A 17,126-nucleotide genomic window follows, 5' to 3' on the forward strand; every position below is an offset into this window, starting at 1 on the left:
GGAAATTTACTTTAGGGGTTGGTTAGAAAATCTGAATACTTGGCTATCCATACAAGTAAGAATTGTTTCTGTTCTTGCCTAACGGTATCATTTTAGATACTTCTTTTGAAATATTTCTTCAAGCTTTTTACAATGAAAAGATTGCTAGAATTGTTCCCAATATAATCGTCATGCTCCACTGAAACTGGAGGAAGAGTATCTACTGCTTATGATAGATTTCCCTCAAGATCAATCAAGGGAAATTAGCAAGGTAAAGTGCTTCCCTCCTGCACAAAGTACTCTCAGAACAGATCCATTTGGTCAGCTCTCAACTATATACCACTACCAAGTAAAGCCATTTTTGTTGCTAAAAATATTTGTTGGCAGTTGAGCAGGAGGGATTTTAGAGCTTCCTTTACGGTCACTGATATAATTGATGCTATTCTTCAAGTGTTGATACTACAAGATTTTTCTTGATTGTTTTGTGATTACTAGACATTTTTATTTTATTAATCTAATTGGTGGCTCAAGTTAATTCTAAAATTGTCTCAACTACTTTTGGGCACAGACTGATTTTTAAAAATATATAAACAAAAACAGATTCTCCAAGAAGTGTTATCATATTCACTCTAGCCCAGTGTTTCTCAACCTTGACTTCAACTCCCAGAATTTCCCAGCCAGTCCACACATCTGAAAGTTGCCAGGGTTGAGAAACACTGCTCTAGCCCCTGAATATAAAAATACATGTAGGCCCTCAGTTTCTTAACCAGGTAATAGTTTCCAAGCACTTGTATTAAAAAGTTAAATGTCAAATAGGTTCAGGTAAGATAAAAAACAATACACTCCTAAGAAGGCAGGCTCTGAGCCATGATCATCTGCTCTTGCAGCCCACAATTTACTTACTTCCTGTTGGCTTCTACGACTAGAGCACAAAACAGAAGGTCCAAAAGATAGTAAACGAGATAAATCTTCTAATTCAGCCCAATTTATTTTTCCACCCCATTCCTAATATTCTTTAAATATTTTCAGTAGTAGCCTTCTCCAATTTGGTATTGTCTAGTTATGCTGGGATTTTAATTCCCCAAATTCCCAGCAAGCAGATGAATTGGAATCCCAAAAAGTCTGGAAGGTCCCAGATTGGGGAAGACTAATCTATACATTTCTAAATTCTCTTTTTGCACATAAATGTGTCCCAAGTGTAATGAAGCTTCTCATACCATTGGTTTGCTACTGCAGCAGAAAGAGATGTTGCATCCAGCTGTCTAGAAGCTTCAAGAGTAGTGCTGTCAAAACAGACCAAGGAGCTTCAGCACCAGTCAGTAAGGAGGAAGGGGGCCAGGTCTCAAGTACTTATGCATGCATGAACATTGCATTTTGTGGCATTGCATCATGTCAGCATTGCTCATGTATTATATACATATATTGCTTATATATGTATATAGAAAGAATAGGTTACAAAACTTGACTGGAGCGCATTATGAGGATCCAGGAAGATATGCATGAAATGATCAAACTGTACAACAAAAACAGAACCTCCAGAATCTGGGTGGGAAAAGCCTTTCTAATAATATAGAAAAATATTCAGAATCATCTGTACAGAGAATGAGGGAAAAGGAAAGAGATTTTTTTCTCCCTCCCTCTGTTCTTTCTTTCCTTCCTCTATGAAAAAGTAACTTGTCTGATGACTAAACTTTTCATTATTAATGCCTAATGAGTATGTCCAGGACTCCTTTGCTTACAAGTCACTCTTTTCTTTGTTATAAACCAAACATCAAATTGCTATATTGTAAAGAAGATAGCACTTATATTTTTAACCCTTAGCATTCAGATATTGCATACTTGAAATCTGGTTTTACCCTGATCCCTCTGCCATTGGCATTATTATATAAAATCACAATTAATGTGAAAACGTGGTTATCTTGACCTAGCCGTATAGCAAGAGCAATACACAGAAGGAAAATGCTGCAGAATGGAAAGTAGATGTACCTACAGCCGCCTTTATATATGAAAACATAAATGACAATCTGATGGTTATTCTCTGCCAACTTTTTAGCCATCAAGATAAAAATTTGATGTGATAGCATCTTTGATTTCTGATATGTCAGTGGCACGATGGCATCAGGGGAGGCGCTTTTTCCTCATTTTTAATTATTAATGGGCATATATTTTAGGAAGAAATAGGAGTTATCTAAGGGAGAGTTATGCATCTCTCACACTGCATATACTAGTCCCAATCAGAATCTAGATTCTATGTATGTAGAGTCCACCCTGCCACCATCCAAATAACCAGCCCCCCAAACTCCCATTCAGCACGGATGCCCCAGCACAACTTGAGGGTGTTAGGCTGGGGCAAGATACTTATATTATAGGGTCAGTTGTAAGCTATGCTGTGTTGTAAGCTATAATGTGTAATTTCATCATAATAGGCAATCTGGGCCAGTAGGATGATGATGGGATTCCCTTTCCTTGTTTGTGGATTCTGTTTCCTATTTTCCAGCAGAATTCTGAAAATGGAATTGAGACCTTTTTTGTAGGGGTGAGTGGGATCTACAATGGTTTATGACATTTCAACAGAGAATCAGGTGCAGCGCACCACTTCTCCCTTACGTAAAGGGAACTTAATTGCAAAGAGAAGAAACCACTTTGTATATCATAATTTAGGATTGAGGAAGTGTGCTGTATGTATTTTTATATAGTTCTTACCAGGTGGTAATATGCTTAAAAAAAAACGCTCAGAAAGCTTCTCTCTCTTGTTTGTACAGTGTTGCATCTGAGTAAGTATCTCCTTTGACATCAAGGAACCTTTTTCTTAGCTTGCATTCTGGTTTGTTAGGAGATAAACCAAGGACCCAGATTCATATGTACCACTTAATAAACCATAGATGAAACCCTTCTTGCTTGTTTGGCTGCATTGCTGATGAAAGAAGCCAACCAGGAGCTAATATGCTGGCTTATTGTGACATGAAAACTAGTTCAATATCTAGTATAGTCCTAAGGCATTAACAGGAATATACCCAGTCGCACTTTCACAAACTTTTTTCTTTTGTAGGTCATATCCAGTTCAAAATCTTTATATTAACTTTGTAAGTCTGAATTTTTAAATAAATTCATCTATCACTTAACTCCAATTCTCCTTTTTGTGATAAACTTTATATGTAAGGCTCAGAAATAATTTTTCCCTTCCAGCTTTGGCCCTGCTTCAATAAACTGCAGCCCAGAATCAGAATCATCTATCTTTTTCTTTGCAGTAAATGTCTATGTATATTTCTTCAAAAAGCAGTCACACAGTAGTCAGAGAGGCTGATTTTCGGGGAATTATGCAATGTATTGCAACTGCCACTGGCCACTGGCTAAATATTTTATTTTACTCTGATGATTTTAATGAAATCATTCCTTTTTCTTTTTTCCTTGTGCAAACTTATTCAGAATTCTCCTAACTTAATTCTTTCTGTTGCCAATGTACAAAATAGGGCAGAGTTCTTTCTGCATCTAAAGGTAGCAAACTACCTTCAGGGCTTAGTGGCAAGCTTCATTTTTGTCCACCAGCATCTGCAACCTAAGCTTCTTTATCTCATTTATGGCCTTATAATGTGCCTTATAGTACACTAATATGCCTTCCTTCATAGGGAGGACATGCTTAAGCTCCTATTTCAGGTTGCCAGTCCTTGCACTCTATGGCCAGGACAACCAATTACAGCTTTGCATCACAGTTATAACGGACAGGATACTTTATAGTTTTAGTGAAGCTAAACACCAACTATTACATGTTCATGAGATCCTGCTTTCTTTTGATTTTTTTACCCTGTCTTTATTATTTTTATAAATAACTCAAGGTGGGGAACATACCTAATACTCCTTCCTCCTCCTGTTTGCCCCACAACAACCACCCTGTGAGTTGGGCTGAGAGGGAGTGACTGGCCCAAGGTCACCCAGTCGGCTTTCATGCCTAAGTGAGACTAGAACTCTGTCTCCTGGTTTCTTGTTTGAGAAATCTAAACTGCACTCTTCAGGGCAGAAAGACTGTTGCTTCTGTTGCCAGGGTACCTACAATTTTTACTGCTGCTTCTTATCCCTTTTAATTATGGAATGGATTGTTTATTGCTATCCTCCTGCTCAAATTAGAGCAATTAATGAAGAGGAGAAGGATTCCCCCAGGAATGTAGAGCATCTAAATTCTAGGCATGAGGATGGTACATCTAAATCTAATGTAGCAGACAACATTTCATACTAACATCTAAATACATAATAAATATGGGCCACGTTGCTCATAAGTTTTGTATTCTCTTTGTGTGATTTTCTTCTGTATGTCACCTACTTATGAAAATATGACCAAAGTGGGGTGGATGTCTTGTCTGTAGATTAGGATTCAAAATTCCATATAAGGCAGTTTATAACACATAGGAACAAAATAAAGAAACATTTCAGTTTCAGATCAAGCAATCTAGTTTGAAAAAAATTCTTTAATTTCTGAATATATTCAGACTTCACCTGGACAAAAATAGGGAATATATTGTCATTGGGAGTCAGGCAGCATACAAATTTAATAATAAATAAATAAAAATATAGGTGTGCTCCATATTTTCATCATTTCAATGAAAGGTTTAACAGAATTGAATGGTGGAGCTAAAATGTAAGAGCAAAAAGTATGAAACAACAGGCAGTGGCTGGTTTATAGAATGTACAGTCTGGGCACTGGTGAAGTTATACCTTCATGTGATCTGGACAAACCTGAGCTTAAACCTGTGAAGCCTGCAGGGCTCTAGAATCTGGGGTCACTAAAAACAAAAATGGGCAATCCATACGGGCTGTTGTTCCACTGAAGTCTGATTTTTTTCCCAGATAATAGCAAGGAAATAGATGTTAATGGTATCAAGTTCTTCCCCACCACCCCATACTGGTTAGGCAAAGATGGGAACCCCAGGGCCTCCACATACCACTGAAGTACAACTGCCAGCAGCTGTAGACAGCACGACCATGGTTGGGGATGCTGGGCATTATGTCAACAACAATAGGATGATTAGAGATTCCTACTCATTCAGATACTGATTTCTTGTACTTGGTGTTCTTTGTAAAGTAGAAAATCAATTTAGCTCCTCAAGTTCTGTATATAAAGATTCTGTATATTAACTTTAAAGCACTGGAAGATTAAAGAGTTGTAAATTTGAGACCTGGCCTACCAGTGGATAATAGCGACATTCAGATTTCCAAAACCTAGTGATTTCTAGTTAAGTTCAACAACTCTTATCATCACCACCCAGCGTATATCCATCTGGAGAACAGCATGTGGGAAGAGTATTCCCAGTATTCATTTATTTTCTTGTCATATATTTCTCTGATGACCTCAGGCAAGCTATGGCCTTTCTGCTTTGGCCATAATTATGCAGAAAATAATACTGGCCTACTTTAAAGAGATGGTATTTATAGCTTAAGTATACTGCATAAATGTACTTGGAACATCCTTTGGTGCTTTGTGTTATATTAGGCTTCTTTCACAGTAGGCTCAGAACAGATTTTAGAACTCTTACAAAACTTGCCACTGAAGTATATATTTTAGTACAACATAAAGGGTGTGTGTGTGTGTATGTATGTATGTGGGTGTATATTGTGTGTATGTGCGTGCGTATGTGTGAATGGGGCTTAATCGCATTTAACAGTAGCAATTTAATTTAATTTAATTTTAATTAAAGCTCAATTAAATTAAACCAAAATTTTCTTGGCTCTGCCCATTTCTTTGTCCAGGGTCTGCCTATTCTTTGAATGCCCTTCCCCAGTTTGCCATTCATAGATTCGATGCTGCCTTGGCTTGCAAAAAGTTGACCACTCTACATAGGAAACAAAGAATTGTGATCTTACATTCTTGTGTTTTCTTTCTCTACATCTGTTCTTGTAACAGTGAACATGGAAGTGGGAGGCAAAGAAATATGGTTTGTCACATATTGATCAATTCAGGAAGGACTTATTATTGGAGAGCAGGGACAGAAGGCCAATTAAGCTATGCTGCAGATCTAAAGAGAACGTGTAGGCCAACAAGAAGTATAAACCAACAAACAAAAAAACCAACCAACCAAACCAAAAAATAGAAAAAATTATAATAAAAGAAAACCCCATGCTCCTTAAAAGCACCGATTTTGAGTTATGTTTAAGAAACAAAGCTGTAAATTAGCAAACCTGGTTGGCTGTGCCAGTTGCAGCGAAGGGGACGCTTGTGGCAGATGTTGTTGCTGCAGACACAGTGGCGGGCGTAGCGCCGTGCACCATGGGAACTTTTGGAAGGAAAACCAAATAAGCAAACATACAGAAGAGTGTAGCAGTATGGGAAACCATGGCAAGAGGTGGTAAAATGGTCAAGTATGGCATTTATATCAGCAGAGAAGCCATGGGGGGAAATACCGCCACCAGCAAAAAGGACATGCAACCACAGCGCAAAGCAGGGCAACATTCCAGAGAGCGGGGGGGGGGGGGCAAGGTAAAAGACAAGAGGAAAGGAGAAAAGGGAAGGGAAAAATGCTCATTACCACAGAATCACCAAAGTCAATACAATAAACTTTAACTATTTCATTTTATACTCAACAAACTACAAATAGCACTCTCATTAATAGTTTGAAAATCTTAGGATAACCATATTCCCAATCCCTCCCATTTTAACTTCTGATATTATTAGAATCTGCTGAAATGAAACTTTAATTCTGCATTTCTTGCATAAAATGTGTAACTGGCTTTTTCTGTTTTAAATACAAAACAATTTTCTAAAACACTGGAACTCAAAGTCCAGTCAAAATCCACCAGAGCTGATAAAAGGGGACAGGGGAAATGTGCCATAGAACAACTTGATATGCTAGGAAGTAAATGGCTTCTAGGTAAATTATGTCAATTAAATAAAGCAAATGCATTTAATTGACAAGTGTTAGTGCAAGGGAGGAAAAATGATTTTGCACGGTAACTCTAGGTTAAAACCTAGCAGTGGATTTTGAAAGTCTGTGAGCTGCTAAACAGGTTTAAGATAATCAAGAAACAAAGCTGGCACCTACCAACACTTGTAGCGGGTGTCATGCACAATATTGAGCCTGCCCATCATGCATTGCAACAGGAAGGTGGATTTGCAAAGGGAAAAGAATTAAAACAACCCATCACACGTGTAATTAGGAAAATCTCATTTGAACAAAGAAGGAAAAATTGGTTATTATGGGAAAACAGTGGCATGTAACCAATAGCACAATCAAATCAAACAGCAAGGTGGTGGTCAATTAGAACTAGACTTACATGAGCAGGGCAAGGAGAAAGCAGACTGAACTGTGTGTTGGTATTCTGATTGAAATGAGCTACTAAGTTAAATGTAGGCTCTAATAACATAAGGATTTCAGTTGTTCGATTTTGATATTTACTCGTTTATTGATTGATATTAACTTTGATTTATAGGTATTTCCCTTAGCATTTATATACAGTATAGTCATTTTATATGCTAATTCAGGACTAATGTGGATGCAGAAAGAAGCAACACTGTACTAGTGCAACATTAAACTTTGCTGTTCTCCATTCTAACTGGCAGACACAAGATATTTAAGTTTCAGGCAAAGGATGGGTAAATCTAGAGATATTATTGTTACTCTGTAGTTTTGTGGACTGATTAATACATAACACTAAATCATAATTTAGCATTATATGCATGAATGTCAGTCTAAGTAAAACCTTTTCCTTCCATATAACTGAGAGAAGAAAAAACATGGAGCTTTACCTTCCTTAATCAATTTGTCATAAGGACCCAGGGAATTATGATCTAAGGAACCTCAACCCATCCTTAGGATGGAAAGATCCAGGGACATCAGTAGATGAGAAAAAGAGCTATTTGAGCCAGACCTCTGAAGAATAAAAAATCAGCATAGCATGCTGCCAATGACCTCTTAAGACACTGGTGGCATGCTGGGCAAGGTGCCAACATTTCTTCTCTGGACTTCAGTAAGAGTAGTGACAGCTCTATCTCACTGCGGGGGCGTGGTGTTATGGTAGTTCTCCTTTCTCCACAGCCCGCTCTAGCTGGTATTGGCAGGGGCAGGGGGTTGGGGAGAGGAGATGGTCAAGCCTGAAGCCCCTGATTTACAGGGTGCCTCAGGGCTTGATGCTTTCACCCTTCCTGTGTAATATCTACATGAGGCAGTTCAGTGTTAGGCATTATCAGTATGCTGATAACAGGTGTGTGTATCTTGAATCCTAGACAACTAATTGATGCTATCAAGGTCTTGTCCCAGTGCCCAGAGGCTGTTGGGGTCTAGATGGGAAGGACTAGGCTCAGGCTTAGCCCTAGAAAGTGAGTGGCTATGGGGGTTGTCTTCTCAGTTCTAGGGACCTTTCACCTTTGATCCTGAATGGGGTTGTACTGGTTTGGGACTAGTGCACAATCTGGGTTTTTTCCTGAACTCTCAACTCCTGCTGAGCAGCTGTGGCCAGGAAGGTATTTGCCTTCAACAAGTTCCACGTGTATGCCAATATGCCCATTCCTGGATCAAGAGGTCTTCCTTACAGTCATTCATGGCTTGATTACCTCCTGGATCACTTCTACTGTAACACTGTCCAGTTATTGTTGCTCTTGAAGACCACTCAGAAGCTATATTCAGTCCAGAATGCAGCAGCTTGCTATTCCCATGTGACATCCTTGCTATGTGAGCTGCAATGGTTGCCACCTGGCTTCTGAGTGCAAATTAAGGTGCTGATTACCTATAACATACATGGTATAGGACCTAGCTATATGGGGGGACTGCCTGGCTCCTATAGGGTTGGCCCAGCCTGAGTGTTCTGGCAAAGTCAGTTTGCTTTGGGTCCCATCAGTTAAGCAATGGCATCTAGCGGGACCCAGGAAGAGGGCCTTGTCTGTTATAGCACCTACCCTTTGGAACAGCATCCCCATGGAGATTTATATGGCTGTACCTTGCCTGTCTTCGTGAGCTTTAAACATTTGTTCTTTTTTCTCCAGGCTTTGGATTAGAGCATTTGGGTGGGGCCCTTTGATTGTGGGCAATGTGGTAGGTTATGTTGTCCCTTTGACAACAGTTGTCACTTGTGAAGCCACCCAGAATAATTTTGGAACTGGGCAGTCTAGAAATTCATAAATCAATAACTAAATCTATATTTGTATATTTATATTTTATACTGTGTCTCTTTTAATGATATTTAAAACCATTCCTTTATGGTTTTAATTTGCTTGTAAACTGCCCAGAGTCGTTTGTTGAGATGGGCAGTGAAGATATGTGATAAATAAACACATAAACATAGTTTAAAACTGTTTTACTTGGCAGTGAACTATTTTAGTATATTTAGACGATTCCCATTATTGGAAGGAAACATCTGATTAAAGCATTAGCTCAATCTTTCCCCATTCTGGTTACTCCCAGATACTCTGGGATTAATTCCCAAAATTCTCAGAGCAGTACAGGCTCAGAATTCCTCAACTTGTACTCCTAACACATCTGGATGCAGCCATATTTTTAAAAATGTTTCCTGAAAATAAAATCAATTAGATAAAATAATGCTATTAATTTTTTTTTCTGCAATTTCCCCCACTCCCTGCCCAGGATTCTTATAAACATCAGATAAGAAAATTAAGTGAAACAGATATTAAAAATTATGGTTATGATAAATGTTTGAATATTATGAACTGATTTAAACTTACCTAATTACCTAATGTTTAAGTATCAGTGTTGACTGAATTGAATCATTATATTCAAAGTGGACTTAAGTTTGAAACAGTAATTTAAAAAATTCAAATAATATGCATTAGTTCTTTTAATTTATGTAACAAGCTTGCTTCTTTGATTTATATTACCATTAGGTATCATTGTTATTTCTGGCAGTATGTGCACATTTTGGCCTTATTAAATTGATGGATCTGACAACTGATAAATCCTGCAACTTTCTTCACTTTAACAAATGGAACCTTTTATTGAGCAAATTCAACATCTAAGTTAAAGTTGTTGCAGCCTACTAAATATTGGCCACATTCCCTGGTATCTTCACTTATAGCACCTGATATTATGCTGACTTTTTCTATTTCTTCCTATATGCTTAGCCTTAATCCTTTATATATTACATCCTATCTAAATATGCTACTTCTCTCCCCCAGCAACTCTGACATTATCCAGGACAATTAGATTATTTCAGCAACACTGAGAGCAGCTCATTCTGTAGCTCAGTTTACACAGCCTATATCTGGGATTGGTAAAAGGAAAAAAGAAAAATTGAACTCGATCTTGGGTTTATATCAGAGGAAAAATAGGCTTTATTGGTAATGCTTGGTTTTCCTAAGGATGATCTTCCAAGCTTTCTGGGGACAGAGGTGTCATTATTATTTTTGTTATTGCTATTGTTGTTGTTCTTAATATTATTTTGCCTAATCCATGCATCTAATTAAGGTATCCACGCTGAAATATAAAGATCAGTTTATTTTACCACCATTTCCAAACTACAAAAATGACATAATTCAGTTTTAAGTTTCAGTAATCCTCCTTCTTGATGTTTGACACCAACACACACTTTTGCACAGAGTGTTTAGCAAATGAACGTAAGGTAGCAATGAAAATCTATGGTGCTTTAACTTGCAGGAATAAAAAAGATACTTGTGTAGGACCCCTTTGTTGATTAATCAGTGAAAAATGAAAGGCCATCACTACAATGTTCACCCTGATTTCAAAAGGTAAAGAAGATGTAAAGTCAGTTAATTTATTATTTCAAACCTTATCTTGCGTTTTAGTCAAAGACAAAGGTTTGACCCACAGCCAGTAAAGAAAAACAAATAATAATAATAATAATAATAATAATAATAATAATAATAATAATAATATAAACATACTTAGTCTATAAGTATTTTTCTAACACAATTCAGTATATGGTAAATTATATTCTCAATAGGCAATGCCTGTTAAACTCACTTGAGCAAAGGGGTCTTACAGCAGTTAATATACATATATATATATATATATATATATATATATATATATATATATATATAAATAACAACGTAAGAGGTATAAAATGAAGGATTAGACAGAAGAGAGAAAAAGATTTCAAATGCTGTTTGGAAACATGATTGCACACTTCAGAGATGCAGATTTTCATATTATGCTAGAAAGCACCCAACACCTTGCTTCCATGAAAATATATGCAGCATCTGCAATTTAGCAGCAAGATTGTCTCTGTTTTGGGTGTCTGTGTGTGTTACCCTTCCCATGCCTTCTTTTTATCATACTTAAGAACGCAAAGCCTTAGCCTTTGAACCTGGCTAACACATGGGAAATTCTTCTAGTGATCTCATTGGGATCTTTTCAAAAGGATATGGAAAATGCCACGTACCTGGTGGGAGGAAGGCTGTATGCTGTTGCAACTGCATGTTTGCAAGAGCTTGCTGGTATTGGAAAATACCAGTATTAAAGACTGCGGTGGCACCATTGGTTTTTTCAAGCGCAGGCCTCTTTGGTAATGGGGGGAGTACAGCTTGAGGAATCCCCTATTGATAGATGAGGACAAGATAGCCCAGTTAGGAAGGAAGGAAGGAAGGAAGGAAGGAAGGAAGGAAGGAAGGAAGGAAGGAAGGAAGAGGGAGAGAGAAACAGAAAAGAAATAGAACAGTCAGTATAAAATACAGTAATTGAGCACCACCATCTTTCCTTTTATATCCTTGAGCAAGCAAGCAGCAGAGGGGACTTTACTATTCAAAGAAAAGAGCAAGGCCGAAGCTTTGCAAGGAAGTTTTATTACTGCCCTTTCAGTATGGCACTGTAAGTGCTTGAGAACAGTAAACTAGTGTTTTTTCACTATAAAAAAGGTTCAGGTTTTAGTAAAGAAGCAGGAATACCAGGGAGGAAAAAAAAAAAAGCTGCACTGCTAGCTCCATGAGGATTGATAAGTAAAAGCCATGTTAAAGAGAAATTTTATAGAGTGAATGAAAAAAGATTAATATAATATTAAATTTTACTCCCATATCCCCAAAATCTATCTATGCATGCAAAAACAAAACAAAACAAAGTACCAAACCATGCTGGCACTTGCATTACAAATGTTAAATCTACATAAGAATATTGTTAAGCCATGCCAACCAAACAGATACAAATATATAGATCATATATATTTTACACATTTTTTTAAAATCCTTTTTTTAAAAAAAACCCATCTTACTAGATTTAGAAATGTCTATGTGATTAAACTGAATGTAGGATCCTCCATCTTCGAGAAGGTACAGGATGGTACATAAACATTCTTCTCATCCCCTTCCCATGAACACAAGGAAACCACACTCAGTTTTAATTTGAGCTCATATTACTTTATAACAGGAAATAAGGAAAATTTACTTAAGAATTTAATTAAAAAATAATTTGTATCTACAGTAAAGCTACATGCCAAGCTAAAAGGTGAAAGGTCATAGTACCAGGTCAAAGGTTGCCTCGAGGGGTCGCTTCAGTGATTTGACAGCCGACTGAGTCTTAATTAGCAGGCAGCGAGCACATGATGGCAATGGGCCAGTGGGGTTCAAGCGCATTAACATAAACAGCAAGCAGAGGTGCATCATGGGGGCAGCAGTGCATTTTGGGTAGGTGAGAAAAAAACAAATAAAAAACAAATCATCGGAATGCCATATACAACGAATAACAAGACTAAGCATGCACAATAAAGGCACTATTGAGTTGTTATTGTGAGGATACACCTCTATGTAGTTAATTACGAACAAGATACTCTAATGGGGAAGGGGAGAGTGAAAGAAGGAGGAAGAGTGAGAAAGAGAGTCTCCTTTCTGTATTTTTGTGCAAATCTCCATAAACACAGAAAAAGGTCTCTCTTCTGTTGTCCTGTTCTGTGCTATGAATATCATGCCACAATGTTTCATGGGAATATTTAATGGTCAAATCATATACTGCAGTTATGTAAAAAGAAATATAGGATAATGTTAAAGTAAAGGTAGTATCTTCCAGTTGAGCTTGACTCCTGGTTACTTCATGGATATATCCATGTAGTTTTCCTGGCAACAATATAGAAGTAGGCCTTCTCCTCAGATGTTTTTTCAACTTCAGTCTAGCCTATAATCCTATGATTTCCTAGTGATGTGCCATCCAAGTACTAACTAGATTGACGCTTTATATCAGCCAATGCTGGCTAGGAGTTAGAAGCTAGGAGCTCTCACCTAACATTGACAGCCATCTAAAGAATGGACTCATTGAAACAGGGTTTTTTTCTTAATCCCCTACCACAAAACACATTTTAGACCATTGGTCAATGTCTAATTTCTCCCAGCGTGATGTGATTGTGCTGCTCCATGTCACAGTCACACTTACAGTGGTGCAGTTATTCATTGTAATAGCTGATTTCAGAGAAGCACAATACACATGATTTTATTCCTCAAGTTATTTTATAGTCAGGTTGCTTGAAATGCCTGTTCTTAAATACTTCCAGAAATTATTTGTCCCCCGCTTCTATCATGTTTATTAAAGTTATTACATATAATAGCGAGTAGAAATCCATCTTCTAATTTCTTAAAATTTCCACCTTTTTTTACCTTATCTTCAGGAAGTTTCAGAATTTCTTTAGAAATTCTTCTCTTGATAGTTTTCACCTTGCTTTATAATTGTGAGGTGGTAGAAGAGTGCTGTTTCTCTCCCTTTTAAAGTTTTTTGTAATGATCTATCGTCTCCCAGGCTCCCCATGTTTCCTGGGTCTGAAAATGCCTCATAGAATGGCTTCCATCATATCTCTCCTTGGGATTTAACTGAAGGGTGGGAAGCCAGGTAAACTGCACTGCCAACATATGACTGCAGTGAAAGGCAGATATTCACACACATCCCATGGCCACCTCAAAACTAAATAAGTGCAAGAACACCTCATATGAGAATTGTATTGACATTTTCTTTCCCTATGAAGCAAAAATGAATCTTTTTGCCTTTAAGCTGAGACTGTTAAATGCGGAAGAACATTTTTGCAAATTCAGCTTAGATGTGTTTGTCAGGATATATTCAAATGCATGCTTAGTGTTCAATTTCACTGAGATAGAGCACTAATGCTGTGTCTTCTCCTTTGGAACTGCAGAGTGAGGGTTTGTTTTGTAGATGAAAGCACTGGATATGTGTCATTGCAAATCACCTTAAATATAATAAATGTGAACTTTACGCACACACATAAACAAAAGAAGATCCCTGAAATAAGTTTGCATACTGTAGCTAGGTTCCAGAATCATTGAACACCTATTTTGAGTTGCTGCTAGCTAAATGTGGTCCAAACTATTAACTAGGCAAATGAATGCACAAGATCAATTATAGGAGGAGAAAAATCCTTCCAATGAAAAAGGAAGGAAAAGTAAGACGGTATAAGATCAATTATACAAAAATTTGCACCTCTTTGATGGCATAGGTCTTTGCAGATGGAAATGGAGCACAGAAAATGACAGATCATGGGATCTACTGAAGAATGCACCAGGTCTTTGTGTAATTCTTATGTAGCAGATGATGTAAAAACTTGCCAGTTAGGGTTTATGTGCATGCGTATCAATAATATCAATGTACAGGTGACCCATAATAAATGACTGTCTCTCACTATGCAGTATAGGCATGAAGCTAATATGTACATCTGGCATGTACTTCTATGCACAAAATACACATAGACAAAGTCACTACATTTTTTAGTAGAATCTGACACTATGTAAGAGCAGACCTGGCACCACATGCTTGTCAGCTTACTGAAGTGGGAACGGGATACCCAAACCATCCTATCTTTAGTAGGGAGGTTCAATTCAATAACATTGCTCAGTGGCTGACAATGCGACAGAAACATTTGATTTGTTTTCTGGACTTACCATGGCTGCTGCAGTAGCTGCTGCCTGAGCAGCTGCTGCTTGATTGACCTGGTACTGGGCAGCTTTGATCTTAGCTTGCAGATGGGCTGGAGGGTGAAAATATTTGCACTTTTCCCTTGAACATCTCCCTTTGATGTAATCCATGCAGACAGTAACAGTATTGTCGTTGGTATCAATCATTGCACTGTCGGCAGGGTGGGCAAACCGGCAATCATTTTCTCCTCTGTTACAGTTGCCACGCTGATACTCTCGACATACCTACAGGCAGGAAAAAAATGCAAGTAAAATTACTTCAAGAATTAACTAAACACAACAAGATGAAAGTTATTCTGCAACAACTGATAAATAATCCTCAACAGTTCAGTTTTGTTCCACCTTGAGAAGATGTCTGTGCCCCTCTGACTGTAATTAAAAGCTGAGTGATATTCTTAATTCTCATTCTGACAGTTGGTTTATTTAGGTAGCCCAGCAGTTTCCCAAACTTAAAAGCAAAATACTTCCAATTAAAGCAAACTACTCTAAGGGTTCAAATTGAATTCCTGCATTTTTTACTTCACTCTGGGCAACAGCTAAGCTGAGAATTTCTCCTTCATTCAGCTTAATAAAAGATAATTCGCTCTTCATCTTTTTTTTAAATAGACAATATTTTGGTTAAGTGCAAGCGTTTTGAATTTATTCAGTTATTTGTTCGTTAGATTTATTCCCATCTTTCCTCAAAGACCTTACATAGCTCTGCTTCACTTTGACCTCTCAATGGCTACCCTATGAGGTAGGCTGGGCAGAGGGACAATAATTAAACCGAAGTCAACCAGTGTGTTTCCATGACTAAGTGTGGACTTGAACTTGGGTTTTCCTATTCCTAATCCAACAGCTTAAACACTACACCACACCGGGTAGTGTGTCTCAATATCCTGTACTCTAATATACAACCAGCTCTCCAGTAGTCCCATATTTAAATTAAGATATCATGACGCTTCAGGCTGTGGGAAAGACATGTAGCAGGATATAACAATAATAGGAATGGTCCCTCTATCAACTCAAATAATATGTCCAAAAACATCTCCAGGAGAAACTCCAAAGAATTTCTAAGCATAGCAAGAATAAGATAGAAAACATATGCATCTTTAAAAAAAGAAAACCAACACGCTTCTAAGAAATTGCAATTGCAATATAGATTTTGCCACAGCATTCTCTGAGCTCTGTTAGCCACACAAGACCTTAGCCACATTTAATTCATTGCTGTTCACAATTTTAACACAAGAGGGGGTACAAGCATACGTAATATTTTTATCCTGCTCTTCACTTTCTTCCTAAACTACATTTATTTTTACAGTTCTTTTTTACATTAGTACAGTTTTTTTCATTATTAAAATTGTAATTCAGCATGCAGAAGGACTACGATTAATATTCAAAAGAGAACCAAAGAAAATAATGTAACGTGAACATCATTCTTTTGCAATTATTTCAGACTTTATAGTGAATCACACTAAATGAAAGGTAAGCAAGTATCAAGGGGAGATTTTTTTAAAAAAGCTTTCTTCACTCTGTATGCCCAAGGCAGTTAGGCTTTAAAAGGAAGCAATTTAAATGATACTGAGTGGTAAGAAAGAATCACTTTAATCAAAAGCCAGGTATACTCATAACAACTAGTGTTTGCAGCTAGGGCAAAAGGTGAGCAAACAGTTTGGCTGTGGACCATGTTCTAAGTCTCTTACTTAATACTACACATAGAAAAGGAAACAATCCAGTGTGAGATTTATGAAATAGGCTTCCAGAAAGGATGCTGAAAATTGCCAGGGGTGGTAGATTCTCCCCAGATTGCCTTTCAGACAGCACAATGAAATGTAGTGGGTAAGCTGGGGATCCCATTCAAAATGCTAATTACCAGTCTAAGATTCATACTGATGTTGTTACCTAGTAAGGTAACAAAATATCTACAAGCAAACAACCAAGCTCAGAGAGCACCAAGAACTTCACAGTCTGATCTTGCCCATCTGACTGTACTTTTTATCACTAGGGGCTGTTAACCCAGCTGGAGGCCCGCAGTGGCTCTGGCTTATTGCCCTTTGCACTGTCCTACTGGGATCTTTCTGTTGGGCTTGGGACTGGGCTTTCTGTTAATTAGCCAACTGTTTGCGATCTTTACTCTCTTGTGACTGACAAGGTTTTCAGTGCAGCTTGTCTCAGAAGCTAGGCACCAGACCAGCTGTCGAGTGCCTGAAGGCAGGAATAGTCCAGAAGGGTGTCTGATCTTGCTGTGAGAGGCCCTGTGCCTGTAGAGTCAGGAAGATGGCTTTGACGGAGATATTTATTTATTTATTTTCTA

General features: G+C 37.7%; 1 protein-coding gene across 17 annotated transcripts in view; it reads right to left on the reverse strand.

The window, feature by feature from the left end:
- The window catches only part of MBNL1 (muscleblind like splicing regulator 1), a 197,894-nt gene that overhangs the window by 5,646 nt on the left and 175,122 nt on the right, over nt 1-17,126 (reverse strand). For 10 of the 17 annotated variants that reach the window (XM_063306544.1, XM_063306548.1, XM_063306557.1 and 7 more), the window contains 5 exons: nt 14,801-15,058; nt 12,389-12,442; nt 11,317-11,470; nt 7,008-7,043; nt 6,148-6,242 (listed from right to left, as the gene is read on the reverse strand). In XM_063306544.1, coding sequence (XP_063162614.1) covers nt 6,148-6,242; nt 7,008-7,043; nt 11,317-11,470; nt 12,389-12,442; nt 14,801-15,058 — 597 coding nt within the window. The remainder of the gene's footprint in view (nt 1-6,147; nt 6,243-7,007; nt 7,044-11,316; nt 11,471-12,388; nt 12,443-14,800; nt 15,059-17,126) is intronic. The other 7 variants (XM_063306543.1, XM_063306555.1, XM_063306545.1 and 4 more) reach the window with 4 other exon arrangements.

This window comes from Candoia aspera, chromosome 6 (assembly GCF_035149785.1).
Source record: "Candoia aspera isolate rCanAsp1 chromosome 6, rCanAsp1.hap2, whole genome shotgun sequence".
Taxonomy (NCBI): Eukaryota; Metazoa; Chordata; class Lepidosauria; order Squamata; family Boidae; genus Candoia; species Candoia aspera.